The sequence below is a fragment of the Artemia franciscana genome, chromosome 9 (assembly GCF_032884065.1).
Source record: "Artemia franciscana chromosome 9, ASM3288406v1, whole genome shotgun sequence".
Classification (NCBI taxonomy): domain Eukaryota; kingdom Metazoa; phylum Arthropoda; class Branchiopoda; order Anostraca; family Artemiidae; genus Artemia; species Artemia franciscana.
This window is the reverse complement of record NC_088871.1, coordinates 20838468-20861133: the sequence shown is the minus strand read 5'-3', so window position 1 is coordinate 20861133 and position 22666 is coordinate 20838468. Positions and strand designations below refer to the sequence as shown.

Below are 22666 nucleotides of genomic sequence, written 5' to 3'. Positions count from 1 at the left end.
AAAATATTTCGAAATATTTATGCAATTTCCAGTTTTTACATTCTAGTTTGTTTTCTTTTATATATATAGAAAATATAATCTGGCGTAACGGACAGACAACTTATTTTTATATATATATAGATATATATATATATATATATATATATATATATATATATATATATATATATATATATATATATATACATATATATATATATATATATATATATATATATATATATATATATATATATATATATGTACATATATCTATATATATTACTCTTATCACTGTCAAAATACTACTAATTGTAAAATACCTTAATCTGGTGAATAGATAATAATTTCCTATGCATGAAAACACAAAAATAAATAATTATTTTATTTAAGGTAAATGCAGTTCAAAAAATTTAAAGACACTTTGATATTACGTTTTTATTTACATAAATAAAATCTTGGGAAATACCCTTAGGGAGGGCATAATAGTATTTATTGAGTCTTTCGTCATCGTCATTTAAATTTACATAACTAAACATTAGACAAACGTCTTGGAGAATACCCTGAAGAAACAAGTCTTGAAAAAAAAATGTCTTGAGGGATTGGTGACTTCTTGTAGCTCTAAGTATACCGCCTATGTCTGTTGCAGAAAGCATTAATAGGTTACTATTGAGGAACGTCTCAGGGAAAGTTAAGGGTAGTAAGTTGAAACTTATAGAAAATTTCGAGCTCAGTCAAAATATATTATGTGTATCTGCATTTGTATCTATTATGGCTTATCTGCAATCTATATATATAAAAATAAGTTGTCTGTGTGTGGATATGTGGATGGATCAGGTGACGTCACCTGAAAAAACTGGATCAGGTGACGTCAAAACTGAAAAAACTAAAAAAAGGCAAAAACTACAAAAAAAACTAAAATCTAATAAAAAAAATAAAAAAGCTAAAAAACTAAAAAAACTAAAAAAACTAAAAAAAGGTAAAAAACTAAAAAAACTAAAAACTAAAAAAAACTAAAAAAAAGGAAAAAACTGAAAAATAAGCTAAAATAAAGGTAAAAACCAATAAAAAACTAAAAAAAAAAACTGAAAAAACTAAAAAAAGGCAAAAACTACAAAAAAAACTAAAAACTAATAAAAAAAGTAAAAAAGCTAAAAAACTAAAAAAACTAAAAAAACTAAAAAAAGGTAAAAAACTAAAAAAACTAAAAAATAAAAAAAAATAAAAAAAAGGAAAAAACTGAAAAATAAGCTAAAATAAAGGTAAAAACCAATAAAAACCTAAAAAGAAAAAAAGGAAAAAACTAAAAAAAATTTTCATCTAAAAAACTAAAAAAAAATAAAAAAAGTAAAAACTAAAAGAACTAAAAAAGAAAAAAATAAATGACGACACTCAAAGAGAAAGCGACCAGGACAAAAGGAATGTTCGATTAGCAATCAACAAAGCACCGGGACACAGGGAGCATAAATGAAAAAAGCTAAAAAACTAAAAAAACTAAAAAAAGGCAAAAACTACAAAAAAAATTAAAAACTAATAAAAAAAATAAAAAAGCTAAAAAACTAAAAAAACTAAAAAAACTAAAAAAAGGTAAAAAACTAAAAAAACTAAAAACTAAAAAAAACTAAAAAAAAGGAAAAAACTGAAAAATAAGCTAAAATAAAGGTAAAAACCAATAAAAAACTAAAAAAAAACTGAAAAAACTAAAAAAAGGCAAAAACTACAAAAAAAACTAAAAACTAATAAAAAAAAGTAAAAAAGCTGAAAAACTAAAAAAACTAAAAAAACTAAAAAAAGGTAAAAAAACTAAAAAAAATAAAAAATAAAAAAAAAATAAAAAAAAGGAAAAAACTGAAAAATAAGCTAAAATAAAGGTAAAAACCAATAAAAAACTAAAAAGAAAAAAAGGAAAAAACTAAAAAAAATTTTCATCTAAAAAACTAAAAAAAACTAAAAAAGGTAAAAACTAAAAGAACTAAAAAAGAAAAAAATAAATGACGACACTCAAAGAGAAAGCGACCAGGACAAAAGGAATGTTCGATTAGCAATCAACAAAGCACCGGGACACAGGGAGTATAAATGACGACCAGAACATAAGTAAAAAAAAAAAACTAACAAAACTAAAAAGAAGGTAAAAACTACAAAAAAACTAAAAAGAAAAAAAACTAAAAACTAATAAAAAAACTAAAAAATCTAAAAATCTAAATAAACTAAAAAAGAAAAAAAAAAGGAAAAAAATAAAGGAGAAAAACAAAACTAAAAAACGAATGTATATACAGACCGGGACACCGGGATACAAATGACGACCGGGACACAGGGACACAACTACAACGGGGACACCGGGGGAAACAGGGGGATATAAATGACGACCGGGACACCGGGACAGGGAATGGTCGATTAGCAATCACCATCAACAAAGCTCAAGGGCAATCATTAGAATCATGAGGTATAGATCTGAATACAGATTGTTTTCCCATGGACCATTATATGTTGCATGTTCAAGAGTCGGTAAACCTGACAATCTATTTATATGCAAAGACAATGGGACAGCAAAGAATGTTGTATATTCGCAAGTTTTACGTAGTTAAAACCATATATATATATATATAGCGCGTAACGACTTACGCGCGCGGGGGGGCTTGGGGGGGGGGCGCGAAGCGCCCCCACCAACTAGGTGTTGGGGTGGCGCGAAGCGCCCCCACCAACTAGGTGTTGGGGTGGCGCGAAGCGCCCCCACCAACTAGGTGTTGGGGTGGCGCGAAGCGCCCCCACCAACTAGGTGTTGGGGTGGCGCGAAGCGCCCCCACCAACTAGGTGTTGGGGTGGCGCGAAGCGCCCCCACCAACTAGGTGTTGGGGTGGCGCGAAGCGCCACCCCAACAGCTAGTATCTTATAAAAGGCTAACGGCATTTAAGTAAAACTTTCAAGGAATGTTAAGGTAGATGTTGAAATAAATAAAAAGGCACTATTTAGGATTGATAAATTTGAATGAAATATTTTAATTCTGGAACCAAAGCTGTTGCCTTCTGCCCTCTCTTGTGGCAAGGGGAAAGTATTGATTAGAGCTCCCACTCTATCTCCCCAAGAAAATCAGGCCAAATGTTAAAAGAATTTTTATTGATTAAAAAAATTTGTCATATATTTAAATCTGAACTTTCTTACATTACATGGAAAAAGATATGGGGAACTGAAAATTTCAGATTCAATTTGCTTATAATTTCTGCCAGCTGCACTCTCTGTTTTATTTTAATAAAAATAAATTTTAAATGTAACAAAAGAATTATAAATGTTCGATTTTTTAATTGAAATCTTGCGCCCCTAAAATTTCTGTGCCAGGATTAAGTGCCCAGTCTACCCTTCCTAAAACTACCTCTGAGCAGATGACGTGAAAAATGGGGGAATGATCATTATTTTAACAAATAACAAAACTTAGGCAATCAAAAACTGATAGAAATCAATTAAAAAACCTTCGCAAAACGACGTTTTTCAAGGAAAAGTATTGAGTCATATGAAATTTAAGACCCGTATAAATAAATTCGTATAAATAATTGATACTCAAAACGACAAGGATTTATCACTTGGAAATTAAAATACCAGTCATAGCAAAAATAAAGACAACGGGTACTAATATAAATAAATCTTGGAACGTGTAAAAATTAGATTTAGTATTCAAGTTCAACTTAAACCGAACAAAAAATACTATAAACATGAGTTTGGCTATTTGCACCTTCCTCCTGCCCTACCGTAACAGTCTAAAGCCTCTGACTTCACTTGAAGGGAGGAAGGACCCATCAGTGATACATGTTCTTGTCATTCCAACAGGGTAGAAGGGAGACTGCAAATCTCCTATTAATAGCTTTCAAACCTAGGAATTTCAATAGTGTACCTTTTATTTCAATCTACAAAAGGGCTGTTTTCGGGGTTCCAGTCATTACTTGTGATTTTGATTTTGACATGGATGATGCTTCGAATAGAAGTTCAGAACTGTTATAGAAAAATTCTTTAGTCCAGTTTTGTTTCATTCCGACTGACCGATAAACGGTAGAAAGGAAAACAAATAGAGCTTTAAGTTTTTTTTTTAGAGAAATTGAAATTAACAGAATTGAGAAATCGGCCTAGGTGCCCTCCAATTTATTTGGTCACTTAAAACGGGCACAAGAACTTTTTGATTTCCGTTAGAATTTGAGTAGAAATAAACTTCTACAGTAGGGTTCTCTGATACGCTGAATGCGACGGTGTGATTTTCGTCAAGATCGTATGACTTTTAGGAGGTGTTTCCCCTTACTTTCCAAAACAAGGCAAATTTTCTCAGGCTCGTAACTTTTGATGAGTAAGACTAAATTTGATGAAGCTTTTATATTTAAAATCAGCATAAAAATCCAAAACAAATACAGCTCTTTACGCTAAAGTTTGACTCTTTCTCTCAATTCTACTTTATTAAACAGTAAATAACTTTAGCGTAAAGAGCGGGACGTTGAGGGAGGAACAGCCCCTTTCATACACGGAGTAATTTCTGTTCGTTTTAAGTTAAAATGTCGCTCCTTACTTTCAGTCAAATAATTTTTTTTTTTTTTATTTAATTTTTGAACGTCTTTGAATTAATGCATGTTTTTATTTCGGCTTTCCGCAAATGAATAATTAAAACAGAATTTGCGAATTAATTTTTTTTTGCTAAATGGCTTTCTCTTAGCTCTGATCAGAAGATTTTGAGAAAAAGGGTGGGAGAGGAGGCCTAGTTGCCCACCAATTTTTGGTAACTTAAAAAGGCAACTAGAATTTTTAATATTTAACGAACGTTTTTATTAGTAAAAAATATACATAACTTACAAATTAGCTTACGTAACGAACTTCTATATTCGTATATTTTTATTATGTATTTGAGGGGGTTTGCCCCCTCGTTAATACCTCACTCTTTACACTAAAGCTTTAATTTTGTCCCAATTCCTTAAGATTGACCCCTGAATCACAAAGGCTGTAGAATAAATAGTATAAATTTCTAAAAAAAACTTTAGCGTAAACAGCGAGCTATTTAGGAAGAGATGGACCCCCCATATGCGTAATAATCTCTGTTCGTTTTAAGTTTTAATGCTCGTCCTTACTTTCAGTTGAAAAACTTTTTCATATTTATTTTTTTATTGTTTTTTTTTTTAAAATAATAGTGGAAAATCCTGATCCCCCTTCATGTAATTTCTCTTATCCCATTACAAATTCCTCCAAGGGAAGATCCTCCCGCGTAGCCCCCTCCCCTCAACCCCCAACCAAAAATCATCCTGAAAAGGTCTGTGCATTTCCAAATAATCATTACTGTATGTAAACGCTGGTCAAAGTTTGTAACTTGCAGTCCCTCCCCTGGGGACTGTGGGGGAGTAAGTGAGCCCCAAAGATATAGTTATTATTTTTTTCGACTATGCTGAACAAAATGGCTATCTCAAAATTTTGATGCGTTGACTTTGGGAAAAAATGAACGTGGGAGGTGGCTTAGGTGCCCTCCGATTTATTTGGTCATTTAAAAAGGGCACCAAAACTTTTAATTTCTGTTAGAATGAGCCCTCACGCGACGTTCTAGGACCACTTGGTCCATACGATCATCCATGGGAAAAAAAACAACAACACACAAACAAACAAATAAACACGCACCCATGATCGGTCTTCAGGGAAAAAATACTAAGTTTCACATTTTTGTAGATAAGAGCTTGAAACTTCTACACTAAGGTTCTCAGTTACGCTGAATGCGATGGTATGATTTTTGTTAATATCGTATGACTTTTAGGGGGTGTTTCCCCCTATTTTCCAAAACAAGGCAAATTTTTTCAGGCTCATAACTTTTGATGAGTAAGACTAAATTCGATGAAATTTATACATTTAAAATTAGCATAAAAATGCGATTTTTTGATATATCTATTGGTATCAAAATTCCGTTTTTTAGAGTTTTGTTTACTATTGAGCCGGGTCGCTCCTTACTACAGTTCGTTACCACGAACTGTTTGAAATAATGAGACGTTTGGAACGGACTTCTTGATAGACATTCTGATGCTCTTTTGGAACTTTCTGTTCCCGCTAAAACCTATTTTAAATATTAAATAGAGTCATAATTCTTGCTGAAAATAGAAATAAAAGACACGAATACCTTTTGAGTTAGTCAAAAAATCACTATCAAGGCAGAGACAAATCAGGAAAGTTTTTAAATCGATCTAAAAATTCCAATGGATTCTAACGACAGATCAGAATTTTTTTCTCTCTGAATTAATACTCGATAAATATTAGAGAGAAAGATTCTGGACTTTCCTTGACATACACAACACACGCTTTTTCTTACTGGAGAGAAGAAACCCCCTGATGTGGGTTTCCGCTGTCCCGTAAGAAAAAGCATTTGATGGCTAGGTCACTTTTTATTCACGAAGGACGGTAGGTATTCAAAAATCGTATTTTGGGCAGTTCATCTTCATTCAGGATTGCCTTATCCAAGTCAAAATCCCAAACCCAATCATCATCGCTATCATTTTCAGTTTTGATATGTTTTGACTCTCGCTGTCCAGGTGGATCTTCATCTAACTGCGCGGTTTTGCGTTCTTTAGCCTCAAGCCTGTTTCCTTGCTGTTCTTTTAATTCCTCGGCACGCTTTCTTTTCTGACTTTCTCTATCAGCAGCAAGTTTTTTGGCATAGACTCTTTGAGCATCTTCATCGGCTTTTGCCATGGTAAGTTCATCAGTCATTGTAAACTTAAACATTAATATATTTCTACGTGAACATATGTCTTAAATATCTTGAAAGACGTCACCGTCAAAGCAAAAATGACGACAACTAATTTCATGACGTCAGCCGACACAGAAACATGACGTCACCTGATCCACAGATCCACAGACAGACAACTTATTTTTATATATATAGATATACTAGCTGTTGGGGTGGCGCTTCGCACACCCCCCCCCCAAGCCCCCCGCAAGAAAAGGCATGTTTAGGTCCTAATTTATCAAATTTTGGAGATGGGGAATTATCTTTAAAAATAGCTTACAGGTGGATAACCCTCCTCCTTTATAAGGGCTAATGTTCAGGCAAAATATAAGTACAGTTTTTCACAAATAAGCAAAGTTAGTTCAGAAATAGTGTTCCTGATCAAATTTGATGTGGGTTTCCGCTGTCCCGTAAGAAAAAGCATTTGATGGCTAGGTCACTTTTTATTCACGAAGGACGGTAGGTATTCAAAAATCGTATTTTGGGCAGTTCATCTTCATTCAGGATTGCCTAAAATACTCAAAGAAGCAAATAAAAAGTGAAGTTTTAGGAGGACTGGGCTGGGGGGGGGGGGGAGCATATGCAGGCAGCCATGTGAAGATGGCTTTGTGCTGTGATAAGTTATTATATTTGTTTCCAGGACACACAATCACACAGTCTTAGTTTTGTTCTGAAACACATTATGTTGTTGTCGTTATAATTTATTATATGCAAACGAATAGCAAACAGGGGAAAAACAAACATTTTCCAATGAAAATGGAAAGTGACGACAAAACATAAGTGAAAAGAGATTATCATTCATTTGATTATTCATTTATTCCTTATATTAAGTTATTTGTAGTTATCTTTATTTATTTAATTATTTATCAGTTACTTATCAAATTTTTTTTATCAATATAAGGGTATTAGTGCTGCCCTCATTTCCCTGAACTTTGCGGTAAAGTTTGACTTTTTCTTTGCTGAAAACTTATTAGAGGATGTTGAAGGTTAATTTTGTAATACGTGAATAAGATTTGAAATGAAACGAGGGTGAAATCACAAATTTATGTTGAATGGCAGTCGTTCTCGCACTAAACAGAGCAACAATTGCTAGAGTTGCGAGATAATACTTATGAATTTGATAAATATTACAGAGCTAGCAGCTTTAGCATCAAGCCATCGCTAAAATGCTACAGTATACTTTGGATCAAGTTAAATTTATTTCAATTTAAGTTAGGTCAACTTTAGACATGATGTCATAATAACTACAAATCTGTTTACTAATTTGCTGACTTTTTGCGAAAAATGTAAAAACAACGGTAATTTTATTAATTTTTACTTACTTGTTATAGTGATAGCTGCCTCAGATACACCAATAGGATTTTTGCAAATACATTTAAGAGGCCCAAAGTCATCCATTTGAATATGTTTTATCGTTAGACGATTTATTGTGCGATACGAGTTTTCTGATATCTCCAGTTGAAATCTTGGACCTGAGGAAAAGATAGTCGAAGCGAACATTGATTTATTATCATTAATGGAAAAAGCAAGACTACCAAAATGTATTACTAGACTTTTACTTAGCCACTCTACACATTATTAGAATTAAAAAATGGAAGGTCAATATAAGGTTGATGCACTATAACACTGTAATAAAATGATCTAGTAATTTTTTGTAAAGTGTAAAATCTGTATGACAATAACCTATCTTTAATAGATAAGATCATTTTTGAAATACCCTGAATTCCAAAGCGCTTTCGTAGGTCTGATAGGGTTTACGCAAATTATAGACTAGCAAAACTTAAAGGAGGGTTAATTTAAAAAAAATAAAGATCGACTGGAATTTTGCTTCGTTGAATTTAGCCAACTCAAATCTTGCTGGGCTGATCTTGTCATGTTTAATTTCACAAGTTGATTTTGCAGCATCGTATAAACGAATTTTTTGTAATACTATTTCGAGCAAGGCAACCACTTAAGTGAGTACAGTGGATCCTAAAGTAGCTAACAGCTGTCCGATTTGGTAACATTCGAAGTAGGCCAAATTGTCCCATTTTTTTTTCTTTTACAAAAAATTTTAAGGTTGCACTTCATTACATAAATCATTATTAGCCTTCATTAATTGCACTCAATCGTTTATTTTTATTTTTATACGAAGCTCTACATATAGCTCCTTACATAGCAGGACGATGAAAAAGACATGATGCAAAACCCAAAAATTTTTGTAATTACTAACTTCTTTTTTTTAAATTTCTTTTTCGAAATTGTAAAAAAAAATTGCGTAGATTGTAGCACTGTCCTTTAAAATTTAAAAATTTGTCCTAAATCTTTAAGAATGACACCTGAATCACAAACTTCATAGAATAAGTTGTTGAAATTACTAAAAATACTTTAGCGTAAAGAGCGAAATATTAGGAGGAGGTGAAGCCCTCATGTGTGTAATAATTTCTGTTCGTTTTAAGTTTTAATGCTGCTCCTTACTTTTTAGTTGAATATTCTTTCATATTTATTTTTTCATTGTTCTTTTAAAAAATGCTAAAAAATCCTGCGCCACCTTAATGGAAAATTTCTTCCCCCATGACAAATTCCTCCATGGAAAGATCCTCCCACGCAACCTCCTTCCTCCGAACCCCCTCCCACCGTAAAAAAGTCCCCTGAAAACGTATTCACACTTCCCAGTAACCATTACTATATGTAAACAATAGTCAAAGTTTGTACCTTGCAGCCCCTCCCCTGGAGACTGTGGGGGATTAAGTCATCCCCAAAGACATAGTTATTAGGTTTTTGACTATGTTGAACAAAATGGCTATCTAAAAATTTTTATGTGGGGACTTTGGGAAAAAATGAGCTTGGGAGGGGGCCTAGGTTCCCTTCAATTTTTGGATCACTTGAAAAGGGAACTAAAAGTTTTAACTTCCGTTAGAATGAGCCCTCTTGCGACATTCTAGAGCCACTGGGAAAACGGTCACCCCTGGGAAAAAAAACAAAAAAGAAACAAGCAAACGAAAAAAAACAAAAAACAAATAAACACGCATCCTGGCTTCTGGCATAAAATACAAAATTCCAAATTTTTGTAGATAGGAGCTTGAAACTTTTACAGTAAGATTCTTTGATACGCTGAATCTGGTGGTTTGATTTTCGTTAAGATTCTATGACTTTTACTGGTGTTTCCACCCTATTTTCAAAAATAAGGCAAATTTCCTCAGGCTCGTAACTTTTGATGGGTACGACTAATCTTGATGAAACTAATATGTTTAAAATCAGCATTAAAATGCAATTCTTTTGATTTAACTATTGATATCAATTCTGTTTTTTAGAGTTTCGGTTACTATTGTGCCGGGTCGCTCCTTACTGCAGATCGTTACCACAAACTGTTACCACAAAAAAAATTATATCTTTGAAGGTAGGTGCTTGAAACAACTGCAATACAGTTCTTTGATATACAATGGTTCAATTTCCTTACAGGTCTTTTTGAGGAGAAGGAGAAGATTTACAGATTTTTGGAAATTAGACAAGTTTCAGGCTCATAATTCTTTTGCAGGTAACTTGAAAATCTATGAGTATGACAAATTTATAGTCATCATAAAACTGGCTAATTTGATGTATTTATCTTTAATGAAACTCTTTATTGTAGAGTTTTGTTGACTTTTAGCACGAGTCGCTCCTTACTTACAGTTTGTTATTGCGAAGAAGTAAACCTTTTGTCTTTTCCACTTTATGATATCACTTTCTTTAAGAAATGTATTTATGCAATATCCTAATTTGATGCAATAAACTTACCTTGGACAATAACTTCCGCGTCTTCTCTCACCCAATAATGGAGACCTCTGGGAAAACTTTCGCAAACACAGTCTATATTAATTTCACTTCCTAATGGAGCACGGTACCTCTGGTTGGTAACCCAAACAGTGGGTGGAACTGGAATGACAAACTATATTAGTTTTACAAACTTTCTCTACTAGAAAACAGCTTATCCTTCTTGTCAATTTATTATAGCGATCGTCTAGTATCATGCTAACTGCATAAATGTTTCACACTAAGATCAAATGTCACGCTATTAGAAAGTAGATAAGGGCAGATGTGAATAATTAAATATCTTACTTTCGTAATGAATAGCTTTTCATTTGTAGTAGATAGCTTTGACACCAGATTCAACAGGGGTTGCAATATGCATGAAAAATTTAGCATGTATTGCTAAGGACCTAGTCCTTTGCACAGCTTAAATATTATATGCTGTATAATATTTATGCTGTGCTCCTATGGAACCATTATTTTTTTTTGTCCTTTTTTGGATTACAGTTACTACTGAATGATATTTAGAGGACAAATATATATAATAATTAATGCTAAGAAGGGACACTTTAGGGCTTGGAAAACACAAGTTTTCCGAAAGATTTTGAATATGGTTGGATCAGAGGCTCATTGTATGCTATTTCAATCCATGATCATGACGAGGTCGTATTTTTGTTTCAACAAACTAGTGACTTGAAGACTAAAATAACCCAACGGTTTATACCTTGTTGAAATCGGAAAATGTGGGCTCTGGGGGGAATCGATTCATTACAAAATGGGTATGATATGGTTATTTGATATAGTATAAAAGGACGCGGAGCACAGGCTTCACCCGGGCCCCAGCACTCCACACGCGGTATGCTTGTATATGCTTGATTGTATAATTACACATTTGCATAATCTTCGCGTCATTTTTTAGTTTTAAGTCATGAGACGTCAAATTAAAAATTTCAATTGAATTAATAAATTCTGGCGCGAATTCAATCCCTCTTTCCTGTTATTGCATGAAAGAATCATCCGTTTTATAAGTTTTTTTTTTCTCGTGGAACTAGTTGGGATTCTCACCGTTGCTTTTATTCTAACCCCAGATTCCGTTTACGATTTGATTATCTTAATCATGTCGCTTACCTTATAACCGCATATTTCCTTGTCCATTATTTTTATTTGGAATTCGTTATTATGCTTGTTATTGCATTTCTTCTAGCCGCAGATCTTGATACGCTTCATTTTTGGGCATCATTATCTAATATATTTTCCCATACCTTTTGCCATAACTGGTCTATTCATTCAAAATCAAGTATAATTTCGCATGATGTCAAAGATGCCAACAAAAATTCTTTCTCAGCTTTTTCCCAGTCGTTATATTTTTGCTTTTTTGCGTTGCTATATAATTCAGTAGCAGCCAGGAATGACCCAATACCTATGCCCCCTGGAATATCCAAATTAAGCATTAGCATAAGTATTGTTTTTCCTTAGTTTTATGTCATGGGATGGCAAATCAGCAATTTTGGTCGAATAAAGAGATTCAGGCATGAATTAAATTTCTTCTTCCTGTTTATTCTTTACAGACACTAAAATAAAACGTTCCTTATTACATTGTAATTTCTGAAATATATTAATTACATAGTAGCGCAATCACTGTGTTACTCTTTAGCATTTAGTCACATTTTCATTTGCAATTCATTGCGATTTTTGCTGTTTCTTGACCCATACCATTTCCTTTAACTACGCAGTTATTTGTCATATTATGCAGCTTGCACGTATCATAAATACTGAAAACCTGTTTCTCCTTCATGGTTGTCCTTCTCAGACTCACACAAGCTAGACTAATACTTTCATTTGTTCTATCAAAATTTTTATTTGTCTTCTAACAGACGATTTCGTTGTACAACATTTTCGTTTGCAATTCAATGTGAATTTTGTTGTTGCTTCTTCCATGCTGTTTTCCTTAGCTGTTGGTGTCAATAGTCTTCTTTTGAAAGTTTGAATGCATCGTAGATGCCAAAAACGATACGACCGCCACTAGAACAAAATTATTTTATTTTCACTCTTTGAATGCATATAAATGTGATGTCACTCACAGGATTTTTTTTTTCTGGCATGAATTCAATTCCTCTTTCATGTGTATTCTTCACAGATGCCAAAATAACTTCATTCTATTCCAGGGTGGTTAAGAGATTCAGACTTGAATTCATTTTCTCCTTCCTATGTATCTTTGCAGACGCTAAAATAACACCTCTTCACTCTATGGTGTAAATCGGCAATTCCAATTGAACTTGTAATTTTGTTTTGTCTTCTAACCACAGGTTTCGTTGTGCAACATTTTCGTTTGCAATTCAATGTGATTTGTGCTGTTTCTTGTTTCATTGCCTTTCCTTTAGTGGTTCAGAGTAATTTATCATCTTTTGAAATTTTACATACGACATAGAAACTAAGAACAATACAAGAACTCCTAGGGGGAGGGGGTGATGCACATTTTGCTCTTGAAATTTATATAAATGGTGATGCGACTATCATAGTTTTTTCCAAAAATTAAGCTCTAAGCAAGTTTTTCTCAAAGTTGTGAACTATCTAGATCTTTTTTCAGGGGAGAAAATCTCAGGATTCCAATTAAAAAAAAAAAAAAAAAAAAAAAAAAGCTTTTTTCAAGAAAGTATATATATAGCCTGCATATATACATACATAAATACACAGTTGCTCGCTTAAACAGAGTAGATAAACTGTTTTCAGCCTGTTACTATGAGACAGTTACTGCGAAAAAACTTAGCAATGTCTTTAAGAAGATTCAGCAGGGTTTCAATCTCCCTACGATTAAAAAAAAGAAAAAATTGAGGCCTCTCCTCCTCGGAAAAAATTTTTGGATCTTGCAACTCCTCCTACCTACAAAAATAACCCCGAATTTGTGTCTTTGCAAAAATTCGTTCCAACGTTCCCTGTATCTGCTTAAATCAATGTTTATACAAGATTTGTTACTGCGTTATCATTCACTAATTAACATCTTTCTCTCAATATCTATTGCAATAACCAAGACCCAACTTTCTTTATGTCTTCATAATTTAACCAATAGTCCAGTTCTAGCTGCTGTTTCCTGGAGGTAATTCACAAAACCTATGTTTTCGATGTAAAATCAGTTTATGGAACTTTCCTTAATTTCCCAGGTCGTTTCATTAATACTTAAGTTCTTTAGTGACAAGAAGTCGTGCATTTTGGATAATAAAGCTTTGAAGGACAAATGTCATAAATCTTTAAAAATAGTCTCAAGAAAGAATAAGTATTCAAAAAGGTTAAATGGATAATGTTTTGTTGTTTGTTCTTCTACTTGCTCGTCTATTTCTCAGCCGTCATCGCCTGTTGAAATATTTTACTGTCCATAGATAGGACAAAGTTTAGAGACAAAACGACCCCCTCCCCAAAAATGTAAAGTGACAATTCAGTGTTACTTTTCTCATTTTCCTTAAAAATCTATGCAATCGCTAATTAATGAGAAAAGGAAACTGATTTAAACTAGTACATGTGGTGGCACTCAACTGAAATAAGCTGTATTTATTAACAAAACTGACACCATCATACCCATCACACACATAGGTATAGAGTGCGGATTTTTACCGAGGGGATCTTGGAGTTTTTAAGGGCAATTCGATGCTTCAAAAAATAATCACTTTTTTGCAGCAAGATTTGTGCTACCATAAATAATTTTATGCGACGTATGAAAAATTATAAGCATAGATAATTTAAAGTTCACCATGAGCTAAACCAGCACTAACAATACTAAGCCTCTTTGTAAAAAGAGGCTATTGTACGAAAACTCATTTACAGTAAGATATTTCAAGTACAACAAATACAATGAATAAATTCAAAAGACAGATAACCGTCGTTCACTTTCTATTGATTTGTCGTAGAACCTTGCTTTAAGGTCGGGACACTGAGGTTAACCGGGTGCTATGAGGACCATAAACACTGAGATCTATAACTGCAAGAAATAAGACTTAATAGATCCATCTAGAAAAAGATGACTTGGACGCAGTAATATGAGGCTTACAGTGTGTAAGAAAAAGTGCGTTGTCTCTAATTTGGTATTACGTCATTCTAATACAAGTACCTAGATGCGTCACCGGATACAGGGAAGGCCGAAATCTAACCACCGAAATGTGGTTGCATGGTTTCGTTGCTTTTAGCAACATATTGATTTTAAAAACAAAACTTTCATCGTCATTACGTATTCTACTACTAATTAAGAAATTGGCCTAAATCTGAACTCTCTCACAAGCTGATAAAATCAATAAAATGATAATTTTTGTGTTAGTGTCCTTGGCTGAAAATTTTGATATACGAAGCTGGTAATCGAAAGAGATAAAATACGCGTTTTACATCCCGAATACTAGTAGACTTTGAAAGTTTACGTCTTCTATTCTCTCTGAACTGATTCTCTCATGAACTTCTTGTAAATTGATTACTGCCTAACTGAAGGCTTGGTAAAATTGCCGATAAAACAATGCTTGCAGTATTAATGCTCTATATCTAGCAAATGAGTTAAGAAGCTCCGTATGAAAAGTCAAGGTCTCCAGTCGAGTTGCCTCCAAGGGCTTGACTACATTTCTTCCAGTCGATCCTTTTTTAATGTAAACCCGTTATTGGTGCCAAGTCAAATCCCGCCATCCATCTATAAAAATATCGACTAAAGAAGGAGAATATCCTCGGCAGCAAAAACCTTGCCGTAGACATGAGCCGCTAGGCGTAAGGTCTTGGACAATATGGTACAAGGGTACAAGTCAGTTTCAAGTCAAGGTCAGTTTTTGTGGGAGAGACAAAATAAAAATATCATCTGGTAGAAGTGGTTTTGGTCTTCCAAATGATTTTTCTAAATACATCCCAGATTTGGCTTTGAATGGTGTTTTGGCAACATCCTTACCAGAAAGAAACTTTGTCACTGCGACTTCAGAAGCACATAAAGCTGATCCTACCATGAGATCTGGACTCACTTCCAATAATATCGCATAAAGTCTTTTTTGATTGATTTTTGATTGATTGATTCTTTTTTGATCATAATCGGCGAGGCGAAGCATGTGAACTCTATCTGTTTGGTTTGAGACAACCTTTTCTTTGATATTATTATTTTCAAGCTCAAGAATCACATTTGCTGCCTCTAAAACATAAAAGTTTGAGTGAACAATAGTCCACTCCGCTTGAAGTGCCTTAGCATTCCTCTGTCTATCCCGTGATGAGAGAACATCCCAAGTTTTACAGTTACCCTTGAAAACAACAATTTCATCGGTATTTGCAGGCCAAGTGCGGCGCTCAAATAAATCCTTCTGCTTCTCTATTTCCAGAGGCTCAAAGAAATCTCCATTTGTAACTTTGACAATTTTTTATATGGATCTTGGGACCTTCCTTCACGTTCTTCAGAAACCTTTTTAAATAGAGCATCATTTGACGTACTTTCTTTTAATCTTTTCCTTTGTCCTTTTCCGAAGAAGCCTTTTGCTTTCTGTCATTTCTTTGATCATGGATTTCTTATGGGGCATGCCGAGCCAGTTCAGGCGGTTCTAGAAACTGTTTTTGGGCTCCAAAAGCTAGATCTTGTGTTCCTAGAGATAATTTCAGGGCTATGAGAGCCGAATCAAGCATGAGTTCGAAACTCGGTGCTCTGAGAGCAATGATTTGTTCTTCGATTACTATCCACTGCTAGGAATTTTGAAACAAGAACACCTAGACTCTTGGCCAATTGTCGAATCGTAGTCAATTCTTTACTAAGAAGCTTGTATCAGATTAACGACGCTTCTTGACTACTAAGGTCCCTGCGTCGGCCCTGCAGTGCATTGCTGCAGCATGATTCGATCTCTGGGTCCCGTATTACCAAGCTAAGGTCAAACCCACTGCGCCACCACAGGACCTACTAAGAAGCTTTGAAACCACATCCAGACTTTTTGAATGTTTCTTTCTGGAGGGAAAATGCGCATTGATTGTGAATCTAAAAGGAAACTCAGAAATTCTATTTGTTGACTTGAAACAAGAACTAACTTTTCCAGTTGAATCACAAACCTTCATTTTGACAGTAGTTTCCTTGTTTCACGAATGTTGTTTTGACATTCTAAAAATCAACTTTCAAGAATGGCTGAAACATCCATGTAAACAACAAACAAAAAAGCTTTTTATAGAAACAGGGAGAAAACGGGTTTCATGAGTTTCTTAAGAACCCTTGGGACTACTGACAATCAATTTAGCATACAGATGTAAACTGAGCAACAATCTACTTCAAACAAAGCCACATTTGCTCATAAAGGTCAACAAGACATGAATAATAAAATCGAAAATGTCAACAGAGGTCGGGTAATAATGTTTGTTATTAAAGGAACCACAGGTTAAAACTTTCCATTTTAAAATGGCAGTATTTGACGCTTTTTTTAACTCTTTAACAGTCAGAATGAATCCAGAAAAACCATTTTGTTCGGGATCGTCAATCAACGCCAGGGTATGCTAAAAAGTACATACCAGCTATTTGCGATCGCATTTCTAGAAACTTTGGAGTTTGGGTCTTCCTTGAGGGCACTGGCCCTGCCTGAACGAGTGCAATATTGCCTTCCACGCTTCTCACGATCATAATTGTCATCCATGAAATTTTCCATCGACCTGATCACTATCTTATCTTAACACAGTAGAAAGAAAATATATACTTATACTGTGCATCACGAATACTCATTAGTTAGTTTGCTGATAATCCAAGCGAAAACAAACATCAACTGGTATTACTCTTGGTCAATCCAGGTGATGAAGGACGTGTATTTCAGCTTAACTCGAAAGCGTAGCTAAGGTGCTCTGCTTTGGAGCAGAATGTAAGCAACAGCCAAGGATGCTTACAATTGCTAGACTTAGATACAAAACATAATTCTGAGGGCGTCCACTCTCAAGAATCATTTTCACCAGGTGGTGTGATCCAAGCGTAAAAAGTGTGGCGGAATTGTGCCAAAGGTGGTGGAACTGTGCGAAGCTTGGTGGAACTAAGCCAAGCATAGCAGAGGTGTGCCGAGCGGTGTACAAAGAGGTTCTGTTAACTGTCATAGCCAATTAAAAATCCATATTTCACACTTATTAAGCTAAGTAATATTAACTCTGTTAAAGACATATCGTGTTGAATAATAGAAGATGATGAACTAGCAACATAATGTAAAAACAGAATCATATACAAAACTTTTATTGTTTCTCTTTTAAAATATTATAGATTAAACAGTGAGTACTCCTAAACATAGCTAATCTAATGATCGTTAAAATAACAATTGTCAAAAATATTAAATGCGTGAAAAAGATTAAAAAATTGTCATAAAGATTAATACGGCTAGTAGTTCGCTATTAAAAAAAAAGGCAGTCACCTGCCATTGAACACATCTTCCGATACATCTAAGAAAAAACAAGACTGATTCGCCCAATATATTTAGATACTGGTTTATAAAGCGAAGAGAGGCCCGAAAAAGCCCAACATTTTTTATAGCTGTGATAGTTGTAGTGGCGTTAATACAGGAAAATTCAGAGGAAGGGGTTCGATTTCTAGGGGGGAGGAATTTGTTCATTTTTCAATCGAAATATCAAAAAGGACATTTCTCAATGAAAATACTAAAAAAAGATTTGTCAAAGTTTAGGGATCCTAAGATGGTGAGACAGACCCCCTACCCCATGTAGCTTTTATTCGACAATAGGAACCACCTGTTGATAAGAAATAACAAAAAAAATTAAATAATTCCAACAAGCAAAATGAGCAAACTTAATGGGGTGACTGTGTGCACATATGCTAAAAGCAAACCAAAAACAAATGAAACTAACAATTGTATATTGACTAAATTTAGTCTAAATTTGATTCTTCGATTTCTGGATTTGTGTTTTTGTCTTGAGGGTTTTCAATTACTAAAAATATTGTTTGATTAAATCGGTACAGTATCGTGAAATTTATATAGAAACTTTAGAAAATAGACGGACACCAAAAACTATGGAAATTATTATAGGCCTAGTACTCCTTTTATGCTTCCTTATGTTTCAACTCCAGGAATGGCACAAAAACAGCACCATCTGGCGGTTTTTGATGGAGTTATCGAAACAAATTTATTATGGAACACTTTTTTGTAAACTTTTGGATATTATTGACCGTTTTTCGCCTTATTATTGACCTTATTAGATTGCAGCTGTCGCTGCAACCATGGCAAAATTCCAGCTTTTTCTAGGGAAGTTTAAGGGGATTTGAATCAAATCTATATGTGCATAAAAAACAGGTTTTTTCAACTGAATGTAAAGAGCAAAATTAAAACTTAAAACCAACAGAAATTACTAGGTATTTGAAGGGGATTGCTCCCTCCTCAACACCTCGCTCTTTACGCTAAAGGTTTTTAGTACTTTAAAGGAGCTTCTTATTGTACTAATCAAACGACCCTCATGTTTCAGGAGTCGTTTTTCAAGAATTGGGACAAAATTTAAAATTTCCAATCTTTTTGGCTACTTAAAAACAGCACTGAAACTTTTCTTTCTGTTCCAATGAGCCCTCTCCCGATCTTCTAGGACCATTGTTCGATACGATCAACCTGTTTTAAAAATCATATAACTGGAAATTAATATGGTAAAAGATATCGAATTACAATTGGTGTATTTATGTTATCTTTTTATCAATGACAGATGTAGGGAGGGGGTTTGGAACCTGCGCCTCTGGAAATATAATTTCCAGACCCATTATGGGTCTCAACGTGAGTTTTGTCACAGAGCAATGTACTTTAAGTTTAGTTATTTCCTTTTTTAATTAAACCCGATTGAACCTTGAACCTTGAATTTTTGGGCATATATCCTTCACATCATCAAACAATTTTTTTTATTGATTTGATCCTCCCCTGAAAATTTTTCGTCATTGACCTCTCCCTACAATAAAAAAAAATTCCTTTTACATACCTCCTCTGTATACATTAGCACAGAGTATATTCATACTATTTTTAACGGATTAAAGAGTCAAGAGTAGCGGTCAGTATAATATTGTTACCCTGACTATAATTCACTGTCTAGTTTGAAAAATAAATTTAGAAACTTTATCTAAAGTGAAAATAAATTACTGGCTCTAACAGACACGAATAGAATCTCAAATATTCGCTTGTCAATTTATGATAAACCGTTATTTGTTCGATGTCATGGAAACTACTATACAGCCTGGATTTATTGGGGGAATTATTAGCTATTCTATAGCCATCATTAAGAACTAGTATTTAACTTTTTTATTTACTGGCTAATACATACATTGTTAAAGACATGCAGTGTTAAGGGAAGGATTGCGGGAAGATGAAACACTAACTCTATTTTTTTTTTGCCACTGTTGGTCGTAATCCCATCGGCTTTGCCAACTAAAGAGCTAGTAAAAAGACTTTTTTTGCTCAGTGTAGCTATGGTTAGCAAATGACTTGGTCCGCCTCAAAAGTGATCACACTAGGTTTATGTATATTTACTCAAATTCAAAACTTAGTAAATTCCAAATTTCAATTTTAAATCTCGTTGAATTTCATCATTGATTTTCATAAATTTTATTGAGTTTCAAGACCTGTTGAGTAAAAAATGTATCGAATTGAAAACCTCAAATATCCTCCAGATTTTCTTATTGCTTTTGTTGTGTTCCTTAGAACAAAGTAACCTACATCAAAAGATAAAGAAGTATCCTCGCTGCTAAAACTCCTGAAACAGAGTGCTCAGCAAAATGAAATTTGTTTTGTCATTTCAGACTCCTCCCCTCTCAGAATAAATATTGTTCTACTGCCGGAAATTTCTGTTTTTTTTTTTTTTTTTTCACTTATAATCATATCGTCAATGTTGTACCCAAACATCCCGAGCCATATAAGATAAACTCCAATAATTTCATCCTGAGGTTTATTCTAAATTCAAGTGATATACATGAGAAACCATGCCAGAAACTACCAACATTTTTGAATTGAGGTTTGGTGAAAGTTACGACCTTTGGGTAAAGCGCGTCGATAAAGATATGAAAAGGGGATTCTAAAAAAAAAGAATGACGAATTGATACTTTTACAGGACAGTATAATTTCTCAGCTCTTGTAACTATTGCTTCTCGAATTGTAGGCACTCTTTTCATGCTCCAGTTGTCTTAACGCAAGAGATTTTCCAGCTATAGAAGGCCTTAAGATAGGCCTAAAGATAGGAGTACTTATCTTTAATGTAAGCACAATAATAACTGCCGATAGAATATATCATTATAGGCTAATGAATTTATGATTTGTCCTTCACCAAAAGGCTTAATTGAATGTTAGTATGGCCAGCTAAGATGATGTAAATTATTGTTTTATTTCCAATGATGTAAAAAAAAAAAAAAACAGAAAGGGGACGACAGGAACAAAGTAAAGAAAATAAGCATTCAATATGCAAATTTTATTCATTTTCATTCTAAATTAAGAAATCACAGTGGTCTTTTGCTGTGTCTTTTATAAATACTATTGAAGAGCTAACAAGGGGGAAAAGCTACTTTTCCCTAAATCATAATAGGATTTTACGAATAAAGTCTCGGAACTACTGACACAAAAGCTGGGGTAACTCAGAAGGCTTGAAGTGGCAAGACTTAAACACCTAAAGAGAAATGGAAGATCTGAAAAATACTTTAAAATCATAGATTTATTACCTGGACAGATGTTGGATTATATAAAAAAAAGCATTGCAATACGCGAGCACGGTAAACGGCCGCTAAGCCTTTTACTGGAATAGTGGCAACAGTGGCACAATTATTTAATCTAGAAACACTGTATTCGCCCACTGCTGGTCTAACACCCTGGAAAGCAACCTTCGATGCTCGTGGCATCAAAGAAAAAGGCATTCTCGCCGAAACGCATGCTGTCTGTAATCCACATAAATTAAAGCATTTGTGATTAAATCTGACTGATTGTTTGAACAAGGGTATTTTTAACATCGTCCCAGCTCTACCGACCAATGGAGACGGTAGTGACTCATGAATATTTATTACAGCTACAGGAACAAATAGCTAGGATCCCAGTTAGAAATATGGTATTATTATTGGAGAATATTAACGTCAAGGTTGATTTAAATTGGGCGTGGGAAAACCTAAGATCTTAGGAGGTGTTTTTAGGCTCAGGTATTCAAATTCTCTATGAGAGGAGCTCCTGTTGGATCATATGAATGTTAAGATGGTGATGAATTTAACCCATGACCTCCCTTTAACAGGAAGAGTATAGATATGGATAATGAGCCAAAATTTTTGACCCAAATAATGACTCTGAATTTATAAAAATAAGATAAACAGCAATTTCAAGCCACACAGAGCTGAAATTTTGTCGAATAGTATTCCGGAGAAGTATCAAAAGGGTATTTATATAGGCTAATATTTTTGAGACCATAGTGGCTTGCAGTATTCTACTCCTCATTATACAAATATTTGGTTTAGGAAAATGTAGCGAACAGGAATTTTACTTTCGGAGGGGGCATTTTACTTCAGAGCTTTCCACGGAGGAGTTTCCCATGAGAGGGAAGGAACTTTTCATGGAGGGTGAGCTGGATTTAACGGTATTATTTGAAAAACGATCAGGAACTAAATAAAAAGAATATCAACTGAAAGTAAGGAGCAACATTAAAACTCAAAACGAACTTAAGTTATTCCGTATATGAAGGGTTTGTCCCCCTCCCTAACACCTGGCTCTTGTCGCTAAAGTTTGACCACTTGTCCCAATTTCTTAAGAACGACTCCTGAAACACATGGGCAGTTAATATAGAATACGAAGCTATGTTTTTGAAGTGCTATAGACTTTTGCGTAAAGAGCAAGGTATTGAGGAGGGGGGCAACCCCTTCATATACGGGATAATTTCTGTTCGTTTTTAGCTTTAATACTGTTCTTTGCTTTTCAGTTGCAAAAACTTGTTTTTTATTTTATTTAATAGTTTAAAGAGATTATATACACTCGCCAGCTTTCATTAAAAATGATAAATTTATTTGCAGTTGGCGCTGATAAACAGCACGCTGATTTACACTGATTTTATATGCAGTTTCCGCACTTACGTTACAAGTACACGTCGATTTGTCTTATAGTTATGAGATCCTGTTGAAACTTAAGGAAAAGGTTGTTTTTTTTGGGCAGGGGACTCCGGAAATTTGAGTCTGATGATTAAAAATTTTTGTGAAGACAAGTAAGTCCATGAATTTTCATATTTTAAGGAGTT

At 34.0% G+C, this 22666-nt stretch overlaps 1 protein-coding gene across 1 annotated transcript in view; it reads right to left on the bottom strand.

Moving 5' to 3' along the window:
• Positions 1-22666, bottom strand: part of LOC136031140 (lachesin-like) — a 129929-nt gene that overhangs the window by 45796 nt on the left and 61467 nt on the right. The window contains exons 6-7 of the mRNA XM_065710460.1: positions 10466-10603; positions 8032-8181 (exon numbers count right to left, since the gene is read on the bottom strand). Of these exons, the coding sequence (XP_065566532.1) occupies positions 8032-8181; positions 10466-10603 (288 nt within the window). The remainder of the gene's footprint in view (positions 1-8031; positions 8182-10465; positions 10604-22666) is intronic.